At 56.2% G+C, this 26,290-nt stretch overlaps 3 protein-coding genes across 3 annotated transcripts; 2 read left to right on the plus strand and 1 right to left on the minus strand.

The window, feature by feature from the left end:
- Positions 1 to 2: 2 nt before the first annotated feature.
- MESD (mesoderm development LRP chaperone) lies at positions 3 to 8,468 on the minus strand. Its single transcript, XM_079764161.1, has 3 exons — positions 8,228 to 8,468; positions 2,539 to 2,771; positions 3 to 332 (listed from the first exon to the last, which is right to left on the minus strand). Exons 1-3 carry the CDS (start codon positions 8,429 to 8,431, stop codon positions 71 to 73), a joined length of 699 nt encoding a protein of 232 aa, XP_079620287.1. The 5' UTR covers positions 8,432 to 8,468; the 3' UTR covers positions 3 to 70.
- A 10,411-nt stretch (positions 8,469 to 18,879) lies between these two features.
- On the plus strand, positions 18,880 to 19,008 carry LOC307094973 (uncharacterized protein; the record flags this gene model as incomplete). Its single annotated transcript, XM_079764186.1, has 1 exon — positions 18,880 to 19,008. The coding sequence occupies one exon, from the start codon at positions 18,880 to 18,882 to the stop codon at positions 19,006 to 19,008; it is 129 nt and encodes a 42-aa protein (XP_079620312.1).
- TLNRD1 (talin rod domain containing 1) lies at positions 19,001 to 20,867 on the plus strand (the record flags this gene model as incomplete). The annotated part of the gene is made up of 1 exon (XM_079764135.1): positions 19,001 to 20,867. One exon carries the CDS (start codon positions 19,001 to 19,003, stop codon positions 20,093 to 20,095), a length of 1,095 nt encoding a protein of 364 aa, XP_079620261.1. The 3' UTR covers positions 20,096 to 20,867.
- Positions 20,868 to 26,290: the final 5,423 nt, after the last annotated feature.

The raw sequence follows: 26,290 nt of genomic DNA on the forward strand, positions 1-26,290 counted from the left end.
CCAGAAGCAGCCAGAAGGCCCCGCGGTGTGGGTCCCCACGCCCGCCCGCGTGTGCCCCCCCGCCTGCCCGTCACAGGTCCTCACGCGCCTTCCCCGCCCGGTTGTCCTCCTTCGCGGCGCGAGGCTTCGGGCCCCCCTCCTTCTTCTTGCCCTTGGGCGGCTTGGTCTGGTTTTTCTCCTGGCCGCCTCCGCCTCCGCCGCGGCCAGGGTACACCTGGCCCTCCAGGGTGACCTCCGCGCACCGGTCCTGGCTCACCAAGAAGTCCTTGATCTCCCAGGCGTAGCTCCCGTCCCGCAGCATGAAGATGGCGCGGTCCGAGCCCACGATGAACCTGGACCGGGAGAGGTCATGGGTCAGCTCGGCCGGTCAAGGGCGAAGGCAGGGTGGGGAAACTTCTCCTGCCCGGGCCGTGTGGGTATCTATAACATCATCCGCCAGCCACACACCATCATCAGCTTAGACATTAGCCCGTGAGCCCGGCCGGTGTGGCTCAGTGGTTGAGCATCAACCTGTGAACCAGGAGGTCACGGGTTCAATTCCGGTCAGGGCACATGCCCGGGTTACAGCCTGATCCCCAAGAGGGGCCATGCAGGAGGCAGCCAATCAACCAGTCAATCACTCAATGATTCTCCCTCATCATTGGTGTTTCTATTTCTCCCTCCCTCTCTGAAACCAATAAAAAAAATAAATTAGCCTGCTATATTTGGTCAAACATTTAATTAACTCACCCCTAATGCCTTGGCAGGGCCAGACCAAATGGTTTCCCGGGCCTTCTACGGCCCGTGGGCCGGACGTTCCCCACCCCTGGACAGGGTCAGAGTTTCTGTGGCACTTAACCAGGAAAAACAATTCCTTTCAAATTCTACAGGAACACAGGACAAAATCTTGTGAAACTTCATGTCTGAGATCCTAGCAGACTGAACTAGTTCACCCCTCAAATCAGAAGCAGCACCTGGCCTGGCTGGTGTGGCTCAGTGGTTGAGCATTAACCTATGAACCAGGAGGTCACGGTTTGATTCCCAGTCAGGGCACATGCCCAGGTTGCGGGCTCGATCCCCAGCATGGGGTGTGTAGGAGGCAGCCGATCAGCTTCTCCCTCATCATGGATGTTTCTCTCTCTCCATCTTCCTTCCTCTCTGAGATGAAAAAAAAAAAAGGCAGCAACATCTGGGCTTGGTGTGGGGAAGGCGGGAGCCCGTCCTGGAGGGAATGAGGAGGGCCCCGGGGGCTGCTGGGAAGCACGAGCAGCTGCCCCATGAATCTGCTTTACGTTCTGAGGTGCCCCGTTAAGGTTTCCTTTGACAAAAAGCCTGTGCTGATAAAGGCTGGAAACCACTGGTTTCGACTGGGTCTCGCTGAGGCCCATGAAGGGCATGAGGGCTCCTGCCTCCTGGACAGAAAGCCTAGCCCGGAGGTTCACAGCAGCAGCCCACGTGCGTCCACACTCCTCACTCAGCAGGTGCCAAGGACCAAGAGGAAGAGAATGGGGTCTGGGTGGACCACTAGCTGCCAATGGGCACAGCTCTTCTGTTCCTGAGGGGCTCCATCAGACAGTGGTGGCGGATCTGTTCCCCTAAGTGTCGCTTTAAGCCAACGAAGGCATCCTGCCCCCCTTGACACTCTCGGGTTCCTTCATTTCTTCTTCTTACTTTCACTAGAGGCCTGGTGCACCAATTCGTGCACAGGTGGGGTCCGGCCAGCCCGCCCTGATGGGGGCCGATCGGGGGTGAGGCCGGCCGGGGAGAGGGGCCGCGAGAGGTTGGGGGGCCGATCAGCAGTCACAGTGCGCATCATAGCGTCTGGTCGTGCCGGCATTCTGGTCGCTTGGCTTTTATATATATAGGTGCTTCCTAAACTAAGGCCTGGGAAGACCCTCGATTTTAGAACTGCTACTGAGTAGGAAAAAAGAAATCCCTTAAAACTGCACCTTAGGCTCCTAGGAGCTGTGAAAACCGGACGCTTCCCTTACACCAGTTATCCGTGAGCCAGGTCCCTGTGTGCATGCCGGCGCGGCTCAGTGGTTCAGGTCACCCTATGAACCAGGGGGTCAGGGTTCAATTTCGGGTCAGAGCACATGCCTGGGTTGCAGGCTCAATCCCAGTGTAGGACGTGCAGGAGGCAGCCGATCCATGAATCTCTCTCATCATGGAAGTCCCTCTCTCTCTCCCGCTCCCTTCCTCTCTGAATTCAATAAAAATATATTTTTAAAAATAAAGAGTCCTAGCTGGTGTGGCTCAGTGGCAAGAGCTTGGGCCTATGGACCGAAGAGTCCCGGGTTGGAGTCCGGTCAAGGGCACATATGTACCTTGGTTGCAGGCTCCTCTCTGGCCCGGGCCCTGGTTGGGGCTCATGCAGGAGGCAACCAGTTGATGCATCTCTCTCACATGGTTGTTTCCCTCTGTCTCTCCCTCTCTCCTCCCCTCCCTCTAAAAACCAATGGAAACACACCCTCGGGTGAGGGTTACCAGCATACACAGCAAAGACAAAACCAAGACAGAGCGCCCCCTGGAGGGAGCCCTCGGCAGGCGGGTGCTCACCTCTGGACGTCGTAGTTGGCGTTGAAGAGGCTGCCCTGCCACAGGCTGGTGATCTCCTCCGTCTCCTTCTCCGAGGGGCTCCCGGACACCGTGACGAACATCATGAGGGTCTTGCCCTTCTTCGTCATCTTCAGAATGCTCTCCGGCTTGCCCGGGTCCAGCTTCGAGAAGTCCACGGGGGCCGCGGGCCGTTTGTGCTCCGGCAGGTCTCCTTCCTCTATGTCATCGTCTTTCTACGGGGAGGGGAGCGCCGATCGTCAGAAATGGGGTTTGCACCTGGCAGAGGCAAGAGCATCCGCACAGAAGGAAGGGGGGGGGGGGGGGCAGGGGTAAGGAGTGGGGGGAGGGGTGTCTGTGACTAACATCATAACCGACAAGAAAACCCAGCAGGTCCCCCCATGCTTGACTTTCTACTGCGCATTCCTTCTCAAGTCCAAGGCCGCCCGGCCAGGGTGGCTCAGTGGTTGAGCATTGACCTGTATGAATCAGGTCAGGGTTCAATTCAGGTCAAGGGCACATGCCCGGGTTGTGGGTTCGGTCCCCAGTGGGGGCGTGCGGGAGGCAGCCGATCCACGATTCTCTTTCCTTACTGATGTTTCTATCTCCGCCCCCCCCCCCACTCCCTTACTCTCTAAAATCAATAAAATAAAAATTAAAAAAGTCCACCCCCTACAGCATTCACGTCTAAGCTTCCGGCAGTCCTTACTGCCGTCGCTCCAAGTCACCAATCACAGAGCCCCCATGTGATGGGTTTCCACAGCGTGTTCACACCCAAAGACTCTACCCAACATGATCGACAGTGAACTTGGCCACATTCTGGCATGGGGAGACGACACGGCACAGCGAGGAAGAATACGCAGACACACGTGACAAGCAGTTCACACTGTCACAGAGGGAGTGGCAGGGAGAGGAGGGGGTGGGTTTAGGGATGGCTGCCCAGGGAGAAAAACACCCATGGAGATGGAAGCACTATGGGGGTGGGGGGGTGTCACAGATACCGGGAAAGGGCGCTCACGTTCGTAGTGTCTGCAAACATGAGCTCGTTTAGCCTGCACGCACCCTGCAAAGTGGGCCGTGACCTGGCTCTATGGGTAAGGACAGGGAGGATCCGTTACCAAGGGGCAAAGCTGGGGTCAAAACCCGTCCTTTCACCACACTATGCTGCCCTCTTGTGGCCACAGAAGTCAACCAACTGCCAAGTCCTCCAAAGAACACATCTCAGTCCTCAGCCCGGAGCCCGGCCGGCGAGGCCACCTAGTAACCAGGAGGTCAGGGTTCGATTCCCGGTCAGGGCACAGGCCCGGGTTGTGGGCTCCATCCCCAGTGGGGGGCGTGTAGGAGGCAGCAGATCCATGATTCTCTCTCATCAATGTTTCTCTCTCTCCCTTCCTCTCTGAAATCAATACACACACACACACACACACACACACACACACACATACACACACACACACACACTGAGTGGCCAGGTTATGATGATCTCTGAACGCATAATAATCTGGCCACTCAGTGTGTGTGTGTGTGTGTGTGTGTGTGTGTGTGTGTGTGTGTGTGTCTGTCTAAGGCCCAATGCATGAATTCGTGCATGGGTGGGGTCCGGCCAGCCTGGCCAGGGGGAGGGGACATGGGCGGTTGGCCAGCCTGCCTACTGGTCGAGGGGACAATTTGCATATTAGCCTTTTATTCTATAGAATATACACTGAGTGGCCAGATTATTATGTGTTCAGAGATCATCATCATCTGGCCATTCAATGTATATATATTTTTAAAAAGTATTACAGAAAACATAAATAGCAGAAAATACACAAACTACAGCTGTAAAAGCTACGTCTGCACACAGAAGGGGGCTTCGAAGAGAAAACATGCTTTGGGATGAGGTTGAGAAATTAAAGGCGAACAGCCCAGGACTGGAATACCGGGGTACACAGCTTTTCTAACTCAGCAGGGACTGCGTGTCCTTCTGACGTCCAACCCCCACGGCATCAGGGCCCAGCCGCACTGGTTCCCACCATCCTTACTTCTCACCGCCTTGCTTCAGTCTATTCCAGCCAAGCAAACGAATGTATATCAAAGGACTGATTTTTATGCTGCCATAGCTAATCATGAGTTGCTGTATTTTAAAAAAATATATTTCCAGTTTAGCTCAGTGGATAGAGCATCGGCCTGCGGACTGAAGGGTCTCAGGTTCAATTCCAGTCAAGGGCATGTACCTTGGTTGCGGGCACATCCCCAGTGGGAGGTGTGCAGGAGGCAGCTGATGGATATTTCTCTCTCATCAATGTTTCTGACTCTCTATCCCTCTCCCTTCCTCTCTGTAAAAAATCAATTAAAATACATTTAAAAATATATATCTTTAATTGATATGAGAGAGAAACATCAATGATGAGAATCACTGACGGGCTGCCTCCTGCACGCCCCACACCGGGCACATGCCCTGACCGGGAATCGACCTGTGACACTCGACCACTGAGCCACACCAGCCGGAGCCGAGCTGCCGTATTCTTGGTTCTTCCATGCTCTCTCAGTTGATTCTCAGAACGACCTGTGCTTGCTATCAACACCTCTATCCTGCGGAAGAGGAGACTCAAGGACAGAGGCTCTCACCGTCCACGCTCACAGGCAGTGGCTGGAACCCGGGTGGTCTGACGGCAGAGCCTCGGCTGTCAGTATCGGCTCCACGCGCCCAGTTCCGTGTCCTGTCCTCTGCTCATGCTGCCCGTCAGGAGGGCCCTTCCCCCCACCCCTCTTGCCTAATACCACTTCCTCCCCGAAGCCCTCTGAGAGCCCCACAGCACTTCCTTTCCTTTTTTAAAATATATTTTTATTGATGTCAGAGAGGAAAGAGGGAGAGAGAAAGAAACATCAATGATGAGAATCACAGATCGGCCTCCTCCTGCATGCCCCCCACTGGGGATGGAGCCCACGACCCGGGCATGTGCCCTGACCGGGAATTGAACCGTGACCTCCTGGTTCCTAGGCTGATGCTCAGCCACGGAGCCACGCCGGCCGGGCAACACTTCCTTTTTATAGCGCTCAGCAATTCCTACTTTGCATTGCGGCTGTTTTTATTAGTATCTGCTGCCACCAATGGTCGGACCCCCTGTTCATCTCTGAGCACCCCTTCCGTCTAGCTCAGGCTGAGTATTTCCGGGGTGGGATTTCCCACCGAGACGGTGTTCTCACTTCGGCAGATCAAAAACTTCACTTGATGCCCTATCTGGTGTGGCTCAGTGGGTAGAGCACCAGCTTGCGGAGTGAAGGGTCCCAGGTTCGATTCCCAGTCAGAACACATGCCCAGGTTGCAGGCGATCCCCAGTAGGCGGCGTGCAGGAGGCAGTCGATCCATGATTCTCTCATCATGGATGCTTCTATCTCTCTCCCCCTCTCCCTTCCTCTCTGAAATCAATAAAAACATATATTAAGAACAAACAAACAAAACACTTCACTTGCAGGAGCGCAGAGGGAGGCTGGCAAGGGCGATGGTGAACGGGGAAGGGAGCGAGCGAGACATGCACTTCTCTCTTCGTTCGTGGTCTCCCCACCACCCACTCCCCCCCAATCTCCCCACCAGCTGCAGATCAACATGAAAACACTGCTTTCTGCGTGTCCAGGGCATCCGATGGCATTTTAAACTCTTGACCCAAAGCCTCTATCAAACATAAACACACACACACACAGAGATAAACCACAACATCATGGCCCTGGCTGAGGTGGCTCAATGGATAGAGCGTCAGTCTGCGGACTGAGGGGTCCCAGGTTCGATTCCAACCAAGGGCACATGCCTGGGTTGTGGGCTCGCTCCCCAGTACGGGGCGTGCAGGAGGCAGCCAATCCATGATTCTCTCTCATTATTGATGTTTCTCTCTCTCTCCCCCTTCCTCTCTGAAATCAATAAAATATATTTAAAACAAACAAACAAACCCACATCACCAAACATTAAGTGTTGGCAGGAGCCCTCCAGTAAGACCTCATCTTGGAGATAAGGAGCCTGGGGCCTAGAGACCTGACCTTCCCGAGGTGACACAGGAACCCTGGATCCTGACTCTGAATGAACCCGGACAATCCAACCACCTTGGGAAGAGAAAGAGACGGCGACGTATTCTTGCCTCGAGAACTTTATCTAAAAAGCTCATTACACTTGGTCTTGGCCAAAAAGCCATTATGCTGAGCGAAATAAGCCAGTCAGAGAAAGATAAATATCACATGATCTCACTCATTTGTGGAATATAATGAACAACAGAAACTGATGAACAAAAATAGATCCAGAGACAGAGAAGCATCGATCAGACCGTCAAACCTCAGAGGGAAGGTAGGGGAGGAGGAGGGGAAGGTGGAGAGATCAACCAAGGGACTTGTATGCATGCACATGAGCCTAACCAACGGACACAGACACCAGGGGTTGAGGGCATGAGTGAGGGGGGAGGGGGAGTTATGGGGGGATAAGGACACATATGCAATACTCTAATCAATAAAGACAAATAAATTAATTTTTTAAAAAAAGCTTATTACAGCCCTAGCTGGTTTGGCTCAGTGGATAGAGCCTTGGCCTGTGGACTGGAAGGTCCCAGGTTCGATTCCGGTCAAGGGCACATGCTCGGCTTTCGGGCTCAATCCCCAGTAGGGGAGCGTACAGGAGGCAGCCTATCAGTGATACTCTCATCATTGATGTTTCTCTCACTGGCCCTTCCTCTCTGAAATCAATAAAATAAAATAAATAGAAAAAATTACCAAAAAAGCTTATTACAAACTCCCTGTAATTATTACACACTCCGGTGCACTCCGAAAGCTCACTCGCACGAAACAGAAGTCACTGCTCCTTTAAATGAAAAATAATTAATTTTTTTTTTTTAAAAAAGGTGGCTTTCATGAGAGAGCGAGCAACTAGCCTTGGATTACCGCCCCGGTTACCCCTCAAACGACGAAACTCTCAGCAGGGAAACGCGCCCACGTGGGAAGCCTGCAATCCTGACCTGGCAGACATCGAACCCTGCAACCTGAGCTGACCCTCTTGCAAAGTAACCCTGCTCTCCCCGCCTGGCTCAGCGGCTGAGCCTCGACCTATGTATGACCCAGGAGGTCACAGTTCGCTTCCGGGTCACGGCACGGGCCTGGGTTGCGGGCTCGATTCCCCCAGTATGGGGCGTGCAGGAGGCAGCCGATCTGTGTCTCTCTCTCCTCATGGATGTTTCGCTCTCTCTCCCGCTCTCCCTTCCTCTCTGAAATGAATAAAAGTATATTAAAAATAACAACAAAGTATTCTTGCCCATAATCCTTACCCCCGCACCCCCGCCATTGTTCGGGAATACAGTGCAAAAGGTCTTCCTGCCATTTGCAGGGCTCATGGACCACGGGGAGCCACGCAGGAGGAAGAGGGGATGGGCGGCCAGGGCAATGGAGGTAAACGACGGCTCCACGCGAGAGGCTGACCCGAGAGGAGAGGCCCCAGAAAAGCTGGTTGAGGGCAGAGGGATGGCGGCGTGGGCCCGGGGCGCCGGGTCGGGGGAGGCCCGGAGGGTGAGCGGTGGCTCGAACAGGTCAGCAAGGACTCGGGGCGCGAGCAGAGAGGAGGTTAGAGGGTGGGAAGGCAGCGACACGGAGGGGGTGAGAGGTCAGGGAGGGGGTGCAGGGCCAGAGACGGAGCAGAGCCCGGGGGGTTGGGGGGGTGGGGGGAGGGGCGCGCCCCGCGGACCTCCCACTGTTCCAGGAGACGCGCCATGTCCGCATCATTGTAATCGCGAATGTCCTTCTTCTTCTTCTTCGGGGGCGGCGGGGCCGCCTCGCCGGGCTTCCCGGCCGGGTCCTCGGCCGCGCGGGCCCCGGGCGGCAGCACCAGCAGCAGGTCGGAGGCACAGAGCAGGAGGACGGCCGCGCAGAGCCAGCTGGAGGCCGCCATCTTCGCCGCGCCGCCGCCGCACCGCGTCTGCGCGAGCCGTCGGCCCCGCCCCGAACGCTCCTTTCCGGAACCTGGACCTGCGCGTGCTTTCCGGCCACGCCCCTCCTAGGCCCCGCCCCCCCCACGAGGCGCGCTGACCTATCAGGCCCGCCCCTCCGCTATCTTTTCCCGCCCCACGACCCCTCCCGCGGTCCGGCTGCGGGGCGGGGCGGAGGGGCGGACCCACCCTGCGCATGCTTTCCGGCCACGCCCCTCAGTGGCCCCGCCCCCGAGGCGCGCTGACCTATCAGGCCCCGCCCCGTCCGACCCGGAAACCCGCCCCTCCGCCATCTTTTCCCGCCCCGAGAACCCGCCCCTAGTCTGGCTGCGGCGCGGGGCGGAGGGGCGGAGGGGCGGACGGAGTGGCGGGCGGGCCCAGGCTGCGCTCCCGCTCTTTTTCCGCCAGAGGACGACCTTTCTCCCTCCAGCGCGAGGCCCCGGGCCAAGAGCTCCCTCGGGGCCTCCGGGAGCCCTCACTGCGCCTCGAGAGGCCGCAGGTCCCGCCCGCGAGGTGAGTTGGCGCCGCCTCGGCCTCAGGAAAGGCCGGCGCGCGGGTCCGGGCGTGTCCCCTCGGCCCCCGGCGATCTCCCCGGAGGAGTTTTTGAGACTCGGAGGGGCCCGCCGAGGGGACTCGATCCCACCCGCCCTCGGATATTCCCGTCGCCTCTCGGGCTCCAAACAGCTTTAAAATAACCCCCAGCCCTGGCCGGTGTGGCCCAGTGGGCAGAGCGGCGGCCTGCGGACCGAAGGGTCCCGGGTTCGATTCCAGGTCGTGGCACATGCCTGGGTCGCGGGCTCCACCCCCACTAGGGGGCGTGCAGGAGGCGGCCGATCAGTGATTCTCATCAATTCTCTCTCCCTCGCTTCCTCTATGAAATCAATAAAAAAATATTTTTTAAAAAATAAAATAACCCCAAAACCCCAAAAATGACTTCTAGAGGATTCTGTTCCACCCGCTCTCAGATATTCCCATCAGCTCTCCGGCTCCAAAAAGCTTTAAAGTAACCCCTGCCCTGGCTGGTGTGGCTCAGTGGATAGAGCGACGACCTGCAGATGGAAGGGTCCCAGGTTTGATTCCCGGTCCAAGGCCCATGCCCGGGCTGCGGGCTCGATCCCCAGTGGGGGGCATGCAGGAGGCAGCCGATCCATGATTCTCTCTCATCATGAATGTTTCTCTCTCCCCCTCTCCCTTCCTCTCTGAAATCAATAAAATATATATATATATTTTTTTTTAAATAAAATAACCCCAAAAATGACTTCCAGAGGATTCCATGCCACCAGCTCTCAAGATGCTCCTGTCAGCTCTGGAACTCGAAAAAGCATTTTTAAATTTTTTTAATTTTCATTTTTAAAATAGCTGCAGTGTTTCTTCTCACGTAGACGCTGACTGACGCGTCCTGAATTTTCAAGGCCAGATCATTCACTTTTTTGTTTTCTTAAAAAGGTGCCGGTCCCAGGCGCTTTGAAATTCGTGTTTTAAATGGCAGGCCTGCTGCTTGCTTCTAAGAATTTTTTTTTAATATTTTTTTATTGATGTCAGAGAGGAAGGGAGAGGGAGAGAGAAACATTGATGTGAGAGGGAATCATGGATTGGTTGCCTCCTGCACGCCCCACACTGGGGATCGAACCCACAACCCGGGCATGTACCCTGACCGGAATCGAACCTGGGACCCTTCAATCCACAGGCTGAGGCTCTATCCACTGAGCCACACCAGCCAGGACCAAGCTTTTATTCTTTAGACGGAGCTACTCTATGGTTTGGTACTAATATGCCAATCAATCGTTTATTCCTCTATGACCCCTATTGCTGGACATTTACTAGTATTAATAAATTTTCTATTATGACCAAAAAAAATAATAGCCACAATAAACCTCTTCATTCATGCCTTGTGTTATGGGCTGAATTGCATCCCTCCAGATTTTACAGGTGGAACTCCTGACCCCCAGGACCTCAGAATGTGACTGTATTTGGAGACAAGGTCCTTAAAGAGATAAGTTAACATGAGGTGGTTAGGTTGGGGCCCTAATCCCGTGGTCGGCAAACTTAGGCTCACGAGCCACATGCGGCTCTTTGGCCCCTTGAGTGTGGCTCTTCCACAAAATACCACGGCCTGGGCGAGTCTCTTTTGAAGAAGTGGTATTAGAAGAAGTTTAAGTTTAAAAAATTTGGCTCTCAAAAGAAATTTCAATCGTTGTGCTGTTGATATGTGGCTCTGTTGACTAATGCGTTTGCCGACCACTGCCCTAATCCAATAGTACAAGAGTTTTTCTTTAAAATAATTTTTTTTTATTTATTTGAGTGAGGGAGAGAGAGAGAGAGAAACGTCCATGATGAGAGAGAATCATTGATTGCCTGCCTCCTTCATGCCCCCTATTGGGGATCGAGCCTACAACCTGGGCATGTGCCCTTGATGGGAATCAAACCCACGACCCTTCAGTCCACAGGCCGACGCTCTATCCACTGAGCCAAACTGGCTAGGGCTATGCTTGAAATAGGTTGTACGTAACAGAAAACTAAATTGTTTAAAAAGTGCTTTAGCCCTAACCGGTGTGGCTCAGTAGATAGAGCGTTGGCCTGCGGACTGGAGGGTCCCAGGTTAGATTCCGGCCAAGGGCATGTACCTTGGTTGTGGGCACATCCCCAGTAAGCGGTATGCAGGAGGCAACTGATCGATGTTTCTCTCTCATTGAGGTTTCTAACTCTCTCCCTCTCCCTTCCTCTCTGTAAAAAATCAATAAAATATATTTTTAAAAATTAAATCTTTTTTTTTAGTGCTTTAGATGAGAGAGAGGGCTTTGTTGTCATTGCTGGGTTTTTCTTTCATGGAAAAGCAGTTGGAAACCAAGCATCTAGGGCTGGTATTGTGGCCCCCTGTCTCTCTGTCGCCCCGCTCCATAGTACTGGCCTGTGGCTCCCATCCTGAAGGTCGCCTTAAGGTCCAGCATGGCTACCGGAGCTCCAGCCATCAAGCTGACAGTCATCCAGAGGAAGGGGGAAGGGAGGCCAAAAGGAACATACCTTTCCGTGGAGTCAGCTCCCGTCAAGCAGCCCGCTCGGACATTCCACATGCCGCCTGTGTTTACATCTCCTCAGCTGGAGCCTAGCCCTCCGAGGTAGGCTGGGCAACTGTCTTCTTGCTGGGTGCATCCGCACCCCAAATAAAATTATTGGGATTCTGTCAATGTCAGCCTCACCTTTGCTCTTGGGGAACACCACAGCTTCATTGCTCTCCCTGGAGCGGTGGCCGATAGTGTACATATTCGTGCATACATCTCTATATGCACACACTATGACATTTTCTTTCTTTAAAATATATTTTTACTAGAGGCCCGATGCACGAAGATTCATGCAAGAATGGGCCTTCCTTCCCCTGGCTGCCGGCATGGCCTTCACTCCGGCCTGGAGCCGCCTTTCTGCCTTCCCACGCTGCCCAGAGGCCCGGAGCAGCTGGGGTGGTGCCTGCATATGCAAATCAACCTGCCATCTTTGTTGGGTTAATTTGCATACTCACTCCTGATTGGCTGGTGGGCATCGTGAAGGTACAGTCAATTTGCATCTTACTCTTTTATTAGTGTAGATGGATTTCAGAGAGGAAGGGAGAGAGAGACAGGAACATCAATGATGAGAGAATCACAGATCGGCTGCCTCCTGCACACCCCCTACTGAGGATGTGCCCACAACCCAGGCATGTGGCCTTGACCAGAATCGAACCTGGGACCCTTCAGTCCGCAGGCCAGCTGATGCTCTATCCACTGAGCCACACCGGCTACGGCTAGGGCAACAATTTCTATTAACCTTGAGCAGAACAACTCATAAGAAAAAGAATTTTTTGGTTTATTTTTTCCCTTTTCCTTTTTTAAATCAGAGGGGAAATGTCACAAGCTTTCTCCCCAGGGCGCATTGCTCCACCCAGTGGCTCGGAGCCCTGTCCTGGTGCAGTCATGCTAGAAAACATGCACAGCTGTGGCTGCTGGTCACGTGCTCTGCTGGGAGGGGTCGCCCCGTTCATTCATTCTGCCAGCTGCCAAACGCAGGGGCAGACGTGCTGGGAATCCCAGGTAGACAGAAAAAGTCACCTTGTGATTTCTAGAAGTCGTTGGGATTGTACACACAATTCCAGGGCTATGGACTTTTACCTCAGGAGGTGATTCATCTTAGAACCCACCGACGGGAAAACATCTGGATTGATTGAATTTTTACCGTTTTGACATTTGGACCTTGATTCAGTTCAACTCTCCGAGAATCTTTCTCTCTCTATATATATAAAAAGCCAGCAACCATAATGACCGGTAGCCCAGATGCCCACTGTGGCCAGCGAACCGGCCCAATTAGGGCATGGGGCAGGCTGGCCAACCTCGCGGCCTCTTCCCCCTGCTGGCCTGTGCCTGACTGGACTCTCCCACCCCAGTCAAGAGTGGGGAGGGCCAGCCAAATGCCCCCTCCCTTCCCCACTCCCCGCCAGCCCCACCCCTGATCAGCCGGCCCCACCATGATAGGCCCACAGCCCCTCCCCCCAGCCGGCCCACCCCTGATAGCACCCCACACACCAATGGGGGGGGCAGCCGGCCAATCTCCTGCAGCCCCTCTGCCCGCCCGGCCCCACCCCAGATTGGCCCCCCCCCACCCTGATCAGGGGCAGGGCCAGTTGGCCAACAACCATGGCCCATCCCCCAGGCTGCAGGCCCCCGATCGGCACCCCCCACCCCATTCAGAGGCAGGGCTGGCCGGCCCACTGCCCACAGCCCCTCCCCATGGCCGTCCTTGCTCCTAATAGGCCCCCCAACCCCGATTGGGGGCGGGGCCTGCTGGCCAATTGCCCACAGCCCCTTCCCCCAGCCGGCCTGGCCCTGATCAGGGGCCTGATAGGGACCGGGCCGGCCGGACCCCACCCGTGCATGAATTTGTGCACTGGGCCTCTAGTTTATTTATTAAGGGCCCACTGACAACCAAGACCCAGGTGAGGCCCTGAGGGAGAGGTGACTATAACAAGATCCCTGCCCCGAAGAGCTTGTAGGCCAGCAGAGGAGATGAGCAATACCAGGACACAGGAGGCCAGGACCTGAGGGATAATACGGAGATGACTAGAGGCCCAGTGCCTCCATTTCCACCTCCTTCAGTCATTCGTTGATGAAATTCCTGCTAAGTGACAGCCTACATTCCCTCCCCAGCCCCCCTCCCCCCGCCCCAGGCCAAACCCTCTTCTGCATGGTCCCAGCTTGCTCTTGTCTGCTCCATGCGCCTTCCCCCCAGCCAACCCTTCAGTCCACATGTTTTCATGCTTCCTTCCCTCCTTTTCCATTTTAATGAAAAATATACAAAATTAAGGGGGGGGGGGAGAAAAATACTTTTGCACAGTACCTTTACTTCACATCATCATTTCATGTTATTTTTTGTTCATCCTCACCCGAGGATATTTTTTCCATTGATTTTTTTAGGGAGAGTGGAAGAGAGAGGGAGAGACAGAGAGAAATGTCGATGTGAGAGAAACACATCGATGGGTTGCCTCCTGCACAAGCCCCGACCAGGGCCCGGGCTGGGGAGGAGCCTGCAGCCGAGATATGTGGCCTTAACCAGAATCGAACCCGGGACCCATTTGGTCCACAGGCCGATGCTCTATCCACTGAGCCACACCGGCCAGGGCCACATCATAATTTTAAAAGAGGGATAGAAGGGGTAAATGCTATTTTCTAAAGAAAATGCCCTTACTCCAGTGACTGGGGTCAGACACAGCCTTTCTCTATTAATCAACTTACCGGTCTTATTTTGCAAAATACAAAGGCTTATCCGGATTCTAGAAGGTCTCTATGCAAACTTTAAAATATGCTACAGCAGCCCGAGCCGGTTCGTCTCAGTGGATAGAGTGTCGGCCTGTGAACTGAAAGGTCCCAGGTTCAATTCCCGGTCAGGGCACATGCCTGGGTGGTGGGCACAATCCCCAGTGGGAGACTTGCAGGAGGCAGCCGATCCATGATTCTCTCTCATCATGGATGTTTCTATCTCTCCCTCTCCCTTCCTCTCTGAAATCAATAAAAATATATTTTAAAAAAGTATGCTACCGCAACAACCCTCAGATCTCAGCGGCTTACCCCTGAGTGTACCTTTTGCTCATGTTTCATGTCCAACACGGGTCAAAAGGTCTGCTCCACGTCACGTAGGCTTGCGGACGCTCCACACTGTTCCGCCGCAGCACCCAGAACACAGGGCCTGGGGGAGGAACAGCAGGGGGGAGACTAAGAATTCCAGGCCGCCCATCACCTCATTCCACCTGATTTCTTGGGTCAGAATGGGTCACGTGACCCTGTCGCATTGCCAGCGGACTGTATGGCACGCAGCAGTGGTGGGCAAACTCATTAGTCCACAGAGCCAAATATCAACAGCACAACGATTGAAATTTCTTCTGAGAGCCACATTTTTTAAACTTAAACTTCTTCTAACGCCACTTCTTCAAATAGACTCACCCAGGCCGTGGTGTTCTGTGGAAGAGCCACACTCAAGGGGCCAAAGAGCCGCATGTGGCTCGCGAGCCGCAGTTTGCCGACCACGGCTAGGCAGCCTTCTCTCTGCTCTAGTTCCTTCCCTTGGTGCTCTCACTGTCGCCATGGTGAGACTGGGATTCCCGGCTGGTGTGCCTCTTGCGAGTCTGTTGCCCTCTCTGAACTCGACTCCCCAGAAAGGGTAGGCATGGAGGCATTCCTGAACATGCCCCGTCCAGGGCCTGGCACATGGCAGGTGCCCGGTCTGTGGCGTGAACGGCCGGTGGCAGAAAGTAAAGGAAGGCAGGGGTGGCCCCTGGAAGGATCATTGGGGCGTTGCTCTATCTGAGAAATGAAGCAGGGAGGACCCAAAACACAATCCTATCAAATTCTTAAAAATATTTTTTGATTGATGTCAGAGAGGAAGGGAGAGGGAGAGACAGAGCGAGAAACATCCATGATAAGAGCAAACCATGGATTGGCTGCCTCCTGCACGCCCCCTACTGGGGACCGAGCCCGAAACCCAGGCATGTGCCCTGACCGGGAATCGAACCGTGACCTGGTTCATGGGTTCAACTACTGAGCTACACCAGCCGGGCTCAAAATTTTAATGTTGAGCCCTAACTGGTTTGGCTCGGTGGATCCAGCGTCAGCCTGCGGACTGAAGGGTCCCAGGTTCCATTCCGGTCAAGGGCACATGCCCACGTTGCGGGCTCAATCCCCAGCGGGGGCCGTGCAGGAGGCAGCCTATCAGTGATTCTCATGATTGATGTTTCTGTCTCTCTTTCCCTCTCCCTTCTTCTCTGAAGTTAATAAAGATATATTTAAAAAAAAATTTTAATGTTGAACCAAACATCCCTGGATACAGTCGGGCAATCTGAGTAACACAGCTCATTGTTGGGGTAGGAGCTCTCCAGCAACAACAAAACAGGTTGCATACGTAGAAGGAAAGGAAAATAAATAGGACCCTGGGACACTGGTGGCTTTGGGGGGCCGGGGGCGGGGCGGAGCGGAGGAATCCCGATTCCAATGAAGTTTCACGAGTAACCCGGCACGGAGAGTGGGTGCGACTCCTGGGCAGCCATGCGAAGAGCTTGGTGTATCCAGCTGTTTTTCCCCGGAACCAAAATAAGATCCGCTGCCTGTTCAGAAAAGGGTGTTTTATGGGCCCTGGTCTGCACCCCCGAAGGCTCAGCCAGCGTCTGGAAGGTAGCCAAGCACACTCTGCAAGTGGGTGACTTCAGGCTGGGCGCCTGCTGCTCATGGTTAGCTTATTAACAGCAGGTCTCAGGGTGTTTCATTTTGGACGATAAATTGCAAAATCATCCTCATTATATGTAACAACTAGAGGCCCGGTGCACGAATTCGTGCACGGGTGGGGGTCCCTCGGCCTGGCTGGCGATTGGGGCCCATCAGGGCAGCAGGAGGTTGGCCGGGGGTGGGGAGGAGGGGTTGCCGGAGGTCGGATGTGGGAACTCACTGACCACCAGCGGGCAGCTCCTGCCTTGGGGGTCATAGCGATTGGTCAACCGGTCGCTCAGTCGCTTAGGCTTTTATATATACAGATGGCAACTGGCTGAAAAGGGTGACTCTGGGGCTTAGAAGGGGTTGGAGGAAGAAACCATTTCTGGGGGCTGCCCACACCCAGCCTGCGTGTGGGCTGGGCACCCAGAGGGCCCCTTTCAGGACTCGGAGGTGGGGCCCTTGGCTGGGAGGAAGCCCAGGTGCTTCAACCACTTCCTGCAAAATAAGGTCTGCGAAGAGGTGGGGTGGGCTCCTCGCCTGGCCGGGCGCCGCCCTCCTGACCCTGGGAAGGCAGGCAGGAAGGGCATCGAGCAGCCGTTTTCCCAGGAGAAACGGGGATAAGCATGTTTCCCTCCAAAGGCTTGGCCTCCGTCACCCCATTATGTAGCCGAGACCTAGAGGTCACGGGAGGGCAAACTCTACCAGCCAAGGCGCACCCTGGCGGGTCCAGTTCCCGAGCCAAGGACTCAGCAGCAGTCAGAGCGGAACATCTGATCTGGAGATCAGAAACTGGGTCCTGGGAGGGAGGAAGGGAGGGGGAGAGGGCGAGCTCGCGCCAGCTCCCCGCTGATGAGTGGCCGGGGAGAGCGTGACCCCCCACCCCCACCCCCACCCCCGAGTGGCGCGCAGAGCCCGCGCGCTGACTGCCCAAGAGTCGCCGAGTTCAAGGGAGGGCTCCGCCAGGACCCAGCCGCGCTCCTGGGCCTCCGCGTCCCGTGCGCCCCCCTCGCCCCGCTCAGCCCCTCCGATCCCGCCGTGGGAGAGGATCCACCACATAAAGCGGGGGGAGGGGGCGCTTGGAAAGCCGGACGAGGTCCCGCCAAGCGCGAGGACCGGCCCCCGCCAGTCACAAGGGATGGTACCGAGCCCTCCTCCCTCGGCTCCAGAAAACAGGTCACCGCGGAGACCTGCTCCCCGGGCGGGGACGGCGCGCGGAGCCCCTGCCCGGCCGAGCGCTTACGTAAGGCCAGCCGGCGGCGGCGCCCCGACTCCCCAGAGCGCGCGCACAGCCCCGGCCCCGCGGCCTGCGTCCCGCCCTCCCTCCCTCCCGCCTCTCTCCCCCCCCCCCCCCCCCCCCGACCAAGGACAGCGGGAAGGCCCGGGCCCACCGGCCGGCCCCGGCCTCCGAGGTGGGCGGTGGCGTCCGCCCGCAGCCGCCCGCTTCCCGGGGGAGGAGCAGCGCATCGCGCAAGCATCCGGCAGCGGCGAGGGGGCGGAGGAAGGCGAGAGGAGGAAGCGGGATTTAAACGAAAGGCGGTGACGCCACACAAAAGATTTCTATAGGCTCCCGGGAGGCTGCGGCCGAGGCGGCGGCGGCGGCGGCGGCGGCGGCGGCGGGGGCGAGGCCGGCCGGGACCAGGAGAGCCTCCGGGCAGCCGGGCGGCGCGCCCACGGCCGCGCTCCGAGGTGCCGAGCCGGGCGGAGGCGGCGTCTCCCTGTGCCTTTCGGCCCCCGCCCTTCCTTTCCGTCCCTCCGGCTCGCTCGGAAGTTGGAGGTTGGCAAACATGGCAGAAGCCGGGGCCCGGGCGGGTGGCCGCGGCAGCGCGGGGACCTTGTGAGTTGGCCCAGCCGCCGGGGGACACGCGCGCAGGACGTCCGATGCGCAGGGCCCGCGGCGAGGAGGAGGAGGAGGAGGAGCCGGGCATGGACTCGCGCCCACGGCCAGCTGCGGGCCGCGGGGCCGGAGGGCGTGCCGCCCGGGCGCCGGGCCGCGCACTGTGAGTGGCGAGGCGGGAAAGGGCCGCCGGGCGTGGCGGGCGGGCGGCGGACGGAGCGCGAGCGGGCGGCCTCTGTGCAATCCGTGCGGCTCCCGCCCGACTGACTCGGCGCGGCCGCGCCAGCACCGGCCACACCCTCGGGCCGGGCCGCTTCCCGAGAGCCGGGGACAGGAGATGCGCTGGGGAGGCCGCGCGTCCCCCCAGCGCCAGGCCGGGCCACCGTCGCGGGGAAGTGCCGCCGCCGGGCGGGGTCCCCGCTCCCGAAGCCCACGTGCCCCGCGGAGCCGAGGAGGCTGACAGGAGAGCCCACCCGGGCCGCCGCCGCCGCGCTCCTCCCCGAGGAAGGGATTTTGATTTCAAAGAAAGGAAGGAAGGAAAGGAGACAACTCCCAGCTTCCCCTCCCGCCCGCCCGCTCCTGCGGCGGGGCCGGGCCATGCCCAGGAAGGCGGCGGCGGCGGCGGCGGCGGCCCCGCAGAAGGGACTTTCCTGGCAGCCCGGTAACGAGGAGCGCGCCCCGTGAGTTTGCCGCGCCCGGTTCATGGTTCCTGCAAGCCCTCCCGGAGGCCGGAGGCCCAGCGCCGCAGCTCCTTCCCGCGCCTGGAAGAGCCTCCTGCGTCCCCTGGCCCGTGGGCCCGCCCCGCGCCGCCACCGCCGCCGCCCCGCGCCCTCCGCCCGCGGCGGTGGATGGCACGATGGTGCGGGGACGGCACCGCGGCCCTGGCCAGCTGAGTCGCGACGGCTGCGCAGGCGGCGGCAGCGGCAGCGGCGGCGGTAGCGGGCTCCCCAGCGGCATGCCAGTGCCCCCCGGGCGCGATGGCTAGCGGCAGCGCGGGGAAGCCCACCGGCGAGGCGGCTTCTCCGGCTCCCGCGAGCGCCGTCGGCGGCGGCGGCGGCGGGACCAGCTCGCAGCCGCGGAAAAGGCTGGTGGCCGTGTGCGACCAGTGCAAGGGCAAGATGCAGCTGGTGGCCGACCTGCTCCTGCTGTCCAGCGAGGCCAGGCCTGTGCTCTTCGAGGGCGCGGCCGGCGCCGGCGCCGAGTCCTTCGAGCAGTGCCGGGACACGATCATCGCGCGCACCAAGGGGCTCTCCATCCTGACGCACGACGTGCAGAGCCAGCTGAACATGGGCCGCTTCGGCGAGGCGGGGGACAGCCTGCTGGAGCTGGGCGACCTGGTGGTGTCGCTGACCGAGTGCTCGGCCCACGCGGCCTACCTGGCGGCCGTGGCCACGCCGGGCGCCCAGCCCGCGCAGCCGGGGCTGGTGGACCGCTACCGGGTGACTCGCTGCCGCCACGAGGTGGAGCAGGGCTGCGCCACGCTGCGCGCCACGCCGCTGGCCGACATGACCCCGCAGCTGCTGCTGGAGGTGTCGCAGGGCCTGTCGCGCAACCTCAAGTTCCTGACGGACGCGTGCGCCCTGGCCAGCGACAAGTCCCGGGACCGCTTCGCGCGCGAGCAGTTCAAGCTGGGGGTCAAGTGCATGAGCACGAGCGCGTCGGCGCTGCTGGCCTGCGTGCGCGAGGTCAAGGCGGCGCCCAGCGAGCTGGCCCGCGGCCGGTGCGCCCTGTTCAGCGGGCCGCTGGCGCAGGCGGTGGGCGCGCTGGTGGGCTTCGCCACGGAGCCGCAGTTCCTGGGGCGCGCGGCCGCCCTGAGCGCCGAGGGCAAGGCGGTGCAGACGGCCATCCTGGGCGGCGCCATGAGCGTGGTGTCGGCCTGCGTGCTCCTGACCCAGTGCCTCAGGGATCTGGCGCTGCACCCCGACGGGGGCGCCAAGATGTCGGACCACAGGGAGAGGCTGAGGAACTCGGCCTGCGCCGTGTCTGAAGGCTGCACCCTGCTATCTCAGGCTTTAAGGGAGAGGTCTTCGCCCAGGACTTTACCGCCAGTGAATTCCAATTCTGTGAATTAGCACCCCCCACCCCACCCCTCCACTCCCTCCCCCCTCCCCCTCCCCCACCCCGGAATAAAGGAAGATGCTTATCGTTTGCCCCTCTCGATTTATACCAAAGAAATCGTAGGTGAAGCTCCCACACGCCCCACTCCCCTCCCTCCTCCCCCCCCATGTTAGATGCTCCAGAGGAATCTTCCAGAAAACAGGGCCATGCACCCCATTTACTTTCACGCGCACGCGGCCCCCCCCCCCCCCCCCCAGCCCCGCAGCCCACACGCTGCAGGGACCTGGAGCTGGGAGGATGCTAACTGCTGGGGCAGGGTTCCCCCCGCCGCACCCCCAGCTCCTCCCCGGAAATCCCTCACCCAGACTTTTTTATTCATTCATTCATTCATTCATTCATTCATGGGGCAGGAAGGAGGTCATGGGTTCATTTCTTTTTATTTTTTTGGTCCTTTTTTTTTTGATGCAAAGAAAGGTTACCTCAGTTTTCACTCCGTAGACATGGATGTAGCTACCTTTGTTGTATGTTTTTTTTTTTTTTTTTTCAGTTGGATGAGGCGTATCCGTGGTGTGGAAGGAGTCTGACATTGCCACGTGATTTGCAAACGGGGTGGGGTGCGCGGGGGGGGGGGGGGCGTGGAAGAGCTACTGTGAGTGTGTTTTATCTCCTGATTTACACTATAGAGTGATTTCCCCCCTCCCCCTCCCCCCCAACCCCCTCCAATGTCAAGTTTGTCCCTTGCATGTACTGGAGTATTTATTTCATCCATTAAAAGTGTTACGTTTCTCAGATGGCTCAGGGCGGTCGGTCATTGTGCGCTGTGCGTCCTGGCAGAGGTGGCACGCCGCGGGCGGGCCCTGGAGGGGGCCTCCGGGGTGTGGGAACCCTCGGCCTTTTTCCTACCGTTCCCTCCGCTTCCTTCCTGGAACTCGGGAAGGTCAAGTCTCACTCAGATGAGTCCCGAACGTTCTGTTCCGTCCGCGGAAGGCCTTTGCCTCTTGAATGGGGTCAGGTCTGTTCAGATCCAGCCACTCGCGATTTTAGAGGGTTCTAGATTTTTTTTTTTAATGTATTTTTATGGCCCCGACCGGTGTGGCTCAGTGGATAGAGCGTCGGCCTGCGGACGGAAGGGTCCCAGGTTCGATTCCGGCCAAGGGCATGTACCTTGGTTGCGGGCACATCCCCAGGTGGGGGCTGTGCAGGAGGCAGCTGATGGATGTTTCTAACTCTTTATCCCTCTCCCTTCCTCTCTGTAAAAAAATCAATACAATATATTTAAAAAATAAAATTTACAATAAAATATATATTTTTATTGATTTCAGAGAAGAAGGGAGACGGGGAGAGAGAGAAACATCAATGGTGAGAATCATGGATCAGCTGCCTCCTTCATGCCCCCCACTGGGGATGGAGCCTGCAACTCAGGCATGTGCCCTTGAGGGTCCCCCCAAGTCAATGGGACCAAGGCTTTCAGACGCAGGACTTCGCTCGCAGTAAGCAGACCTGTCTTTCCCGGGCTGTTTTATGCTCGGCCTTTTTAAAAAAAAAAAAAAAAAAAAATTTTTAAATTGATTTCAGAGAGGAAGGGAGAGGGAGAGATAGAAGCATTCATGATGAGAGAGAATCATGGATCGGCTGCCTCCTGCACACCCCCTACTGGGGATCCAGCCTGAAACCTGGGCATGTGCCCTTGGCCGGAATCGAACCCGGGACTCTTCAGTCCGAAGGCTGATGCCCTATCCACCGGGCCACACTGGCCAGGGCAAGGGTTCTAGATGTTTTAGTGGCCGGACCGGCATTCTACAAAGTGTTAAAAACTTCTTAGAATCCAAGCAGGGCCAAAACCGGTGTGGCTCAGTGGATAGAGCATCAGCCTGTGGAGTGAAGGGTCCCGGGTTCGATTCCGGTCAAGGGCATGTACCTTGGTTGTGGGCACATCCCCAGTGGGAGGTGTGCAGGAAGCAGCTGATCGATGTTTCTCTCTCACCGATGTTTCTAACTCTCTGTCCCTCTCCCTTCCTCTCTGTAAAAAATCAATAAAATATTTTTTTTTTTAAAAAGAATCCCAGCAGGATTGCAGGCCAAAGGTTTACGGCTGTGACCTTGACCTTGAAAGATAGGCTCTGCTCGAGAGTATGCTGGAAGAACGCTTTGTGGGCTGAAATCGGAAGTTACGGAAAGGTAGCTTTCGCTCCTGCAGATGTTTTAAGCAAAAAGACGGGGAGAGGAGTGGATGGTGTTGCTGACCCTAGAGATGTTTTAACTTCTTTTTTTTTCACTGACGCACAACGGATCCATTCGCAGCTCTTGCCTGGGAGAGCCCCGTGCATAGACACGGCGACGGGCTTGACCTTTGCTCCGACCACGTTTTTCTTGGGGTTGGTTGTGCGGCCTGAACCTTGGCAGGTCCCACAGATCGGGAGAGAAAGACTTCTCACCGAGCAGGTTAGGAAGAACGCACAGCCACATGGAATGTTGAGTGTCTGTCTTTTTTAAAAAATATATTTTATTGATTTTTTTTTACAGAGAGGAAGGGAGAGGGAGAGAGAGCGAGAAACATCGATGAGAGAGAAACATCCATCAGCTGCCTCCTGCACATCTCCCACTGGGGATGTGCCTGCAACCAAGGTACATGCCCTTGATCGGCATGGAACCCAGGACCCTTCAGTCTGCAGGCCGACGCTCTATCCACTGAGCCACACCGGTCAGGGCAAGTGTCTGTCTTTACTACGAGAGAATCCAGTTCGACGTGTAACATGGCTTTAAGCCCGCGTCGACTGGAACAGAGCCTGTTCAGTGTCTCTGAATTTGAAAAGTCTTAAGGGAGTGGGCTGTGTGCATGTTTTAAAAAGGCCAAGGGAGCTGATAGTTTTCTCTCTGAGGTCCAGGGCGCGTTAAAGGTTCAAGGTCATTGAAAGATGAACGTTCAGCCCTAGCTGGTGCGGCTCAGCAGATAGAGCGTGGCCTGGGGACTGAAGGGTCCAGGGTTTGATTCCAGTCAAGGGCACATGCCTGGGTTGCAGGCTCGATCCCCATTAGGGGGTGTACAGGAGGCAGCCGATCCATGATTCTCTCTCATCATGGATGTTTCTATCTATCTCTCTCTTCCACTTTCTCTCTAAAATCAATATATATATATATATATATTTTTTTAAATATTTTATTAATTTTTTAATAGAGAGGAAGAGAGAGGGATAGAGAGTCAGAAACATCGATGAGAGAGAAACATCGATCAGCTGCCTCCTGCACACGCCCTACTGGGGATGTGCCCGCAACCAAGGTGCATGCCTTCGACCGGAATCGAACCTGGGACCCTTCAGTCCGCAGGCCGACACTCTATCCACTGAGCCACACTGGTTTAATATATATATATATTTTATTGATTTTTTACAGAGAGGAAGAGAGGGATAGAGAGTTAGAAACATCAATGAGAGAGAGACATTGATCAGCTGCCTCCTGCACAACCCCCACTGGGGATGTGCCCGCAACCAAGGTACATGCCCTTGACCGGTATCGAACCTGGGACCTTTCAGTCCGAAGGCCGACGCTCTATCCACTGAGCCAAACCGGTTTCGGCCACACTGGTTTAAGGCAAAAAATATATTTTTAAAAAGATGAACGTTCAGTCCTCTCCCCCTCCTCGTCTCTGCCTTCCGGATCGCTCAGGGTCAGGAAGGTATTTGGGTGGAGAAGGGCCAACACACGTGCTAATGGCGGCCCTGCCCGCCCGGAGGAATCCCAGCTCCTTCGTCTGCAGTGGGTGTCCGTACGCAATGCTGGAGTTTCTAACGACATGGCTCGTGCAGGCCATGCAGATCACGAAGACTCAGCGGAAAGGCACAAACAGGAGAGAAATAAGATCGAGGCCAGAAATCTGGAACCTTGATTATGAAAAAAAAAAAAAGGCCAGTGTTCCTTGGACTCACTTCTTGCAATTTTCAGGACAATACAAGCTCCTCCCCACAACTCTTTAGCTACGTGCTTGAGTGGCGCTAACCAGTTCACGGTGGAACTTTTTCTCCCTCTTGGTGAGGCAGTAGCTGCTGTTAACATGTCCGTGTATTTAAGGGGCTGACGTGCAACATTTCAAAACCTCCCCTAGGCCCTGGCCGGTGTGGCTCAGCGGATAGAGCGTCAGCCTGTGGACTGAAGGGTACCAGGTTCAATTCCGGTCAGGGCACATGCCCGGGTTGCGGGCTCGGTCCCCAGTAGGGGGCGTGTAGGAGGCAGCCGATCCATGATTCTCTCTCATCATGGATGTTTCTCTCCCTCTCCCTTCCTCTCTGAGATCAATAAAGAAATATTGAAGCCCTAACCGGCGTGGCTCAGTGGATGGAGCATCCGCCTGCGGACTCAAGGGTCCCGGGTTCAATTCCGGTCAAGGGCCTGTACCTTGGTTGCGGGCACATCCCCGGTGGGGGGTGTGCAGGAGGCAGCTGATCGATGTTTCTCTCTCATCTCATCAATATTTCTAACTCTATCCCTCTCCCTTCCTCTCTGTAAAAATCAATAAAATATTTAAAAAAATAAAGATACATTGAAAAAGAAAATCTCCCCTGAAGTTGTTCACCTCCCATGACGTCTTCACCTCTTTCCCCCTCTGTCCCTAAGATCAAGTTCAGGTTCCTCCTCCAGCAGGTGCCTCCAAGTGAATTCTGCTGGCCTTTTTTTTTTCCTTTCTCTCTTTTTGTTAAAATATATTTTATTGATCTTTTTAACAGAGAGGAAGGGAGAGGGAGAGAGAGTCAGAAACATCGATCAGCTGCCTCCTGCACACCCCCTACTCCTGCACACCCCCTACTGAAGATGTGCCCGCAACCAAGGTACATGCCCTTGACGGGAATCAAACCTGGGACCCTTCAGTCCACAGGCCGACACTATCCACTGAGCCACACCGGTCAGGGCTAGCCCTCGTTTTTACAAAGCAGCATCTCAGACCTACTTCCCTGGGCTTAATAAGGTCAGTGGAGATAGCTGGGTCCAGGAATAAAATCACACTGGCCTCATTTTGTGTGTGTGTGTGTGTGTGTGTGTGTGTGTGTTTTAATGAAACCGCACTAGAGTTCATGTCATTGACATCAATTCTCAGGCTTTTCTGACGCTCCGGGGTGGGTCTCCGTACACAGGCCCCAGGGGCACCTTCCTGACTGGGGATGTGGGAAACCTGCCCCCGGATGGTCAGGAGAGAAGGAGACCGTCACGGCTCAGTTCTCAGAACAAAAGCCGTCACCCAGGACAGTCACACACACCCCCACCCCCCGAGTCAGTGGGACCAAGGCTTTCAGACGCAGGACGCAGTAAGCAGACCTGTCTTTCCCGGGCTGTTTTAAGCTCCGCCTTTTTATAAATATATATATATTTATTGATTTCAGAGAGGAAGGGAGAGGGAGAGAGAGATAGAAACATCCATGATGAGAGAGAATCACCGATCTGCTGGCTCCTGCACACCCCACACTGGGGATGGAGCCCACAACCTGGGCATGTGCCCTTGACCTGAATCGAACCCGGGACCCTTCAGTCCGCAGGCCGATGCTCTATCCACTGAGCCACACCGGCTAGGGCAGTGGTCGGCAAACTCGTTAGTCAACAGAGCCAAATATCAACAGGACAACGATTGAAATTTCTTTGGAGAGCCCAATTTTTTAAACTTCAACTTCTTCTAACGCCACTTCTTCAAAACAGACTCGCTCAGGCCGTGGTATTTTGTGGAAGAGCCACACTCAAGGGGCCAAAGAGCTGCATGTGGCTCGCGAGCCGCGGTTTGCCGACCTCTGGGCTAGGGCATAAGCTCAGCTGTTTCCTATTCATTCTGTGTTGATGTTAGGAAATACAAAAATTACGTGTGTGTGTGTGTGTATACATATATGTGTGAATGAGTACATATATATGTTTTTCTCCCTCCCTTCATCTTCATCTCCACCCCAGTTTTTTCCTAATCCAGGGTCATGTTTCTCGGGAACTACATAGTTTTATAATTCTGGAAACATCAGTTACGTGTGATTGGTTATTTTATAAACCCTCCCCCCCCTTTTTTTTTTTGAAGCTGGCACAGGGATCTAAAATATTTGGCAGTTTTGAAACAGCTAATTTTAACCGAAACACCTGCTTTTCGGAACGACTGTGGCTATGGCAACACGCCGATCAGGCAGCGGGTTGGAAAGCCGCCTGCTCGGTGCCCGGCAAAGGCCTGGGAGAGGAGGCGGCCCAGGCCT

This window comes from Cnephaeus nilssonii (genome assembly GCF_951640355.1).
Source record: "Cnephaeus nilssonii genome assembly, chromosome: 24".
NCBI lineage: Eukaryota > Metazoa > Chordata > Mammalia > Chiroptera > Vespertilionidae > Cnephaeus > Cnephaeus nilssonii.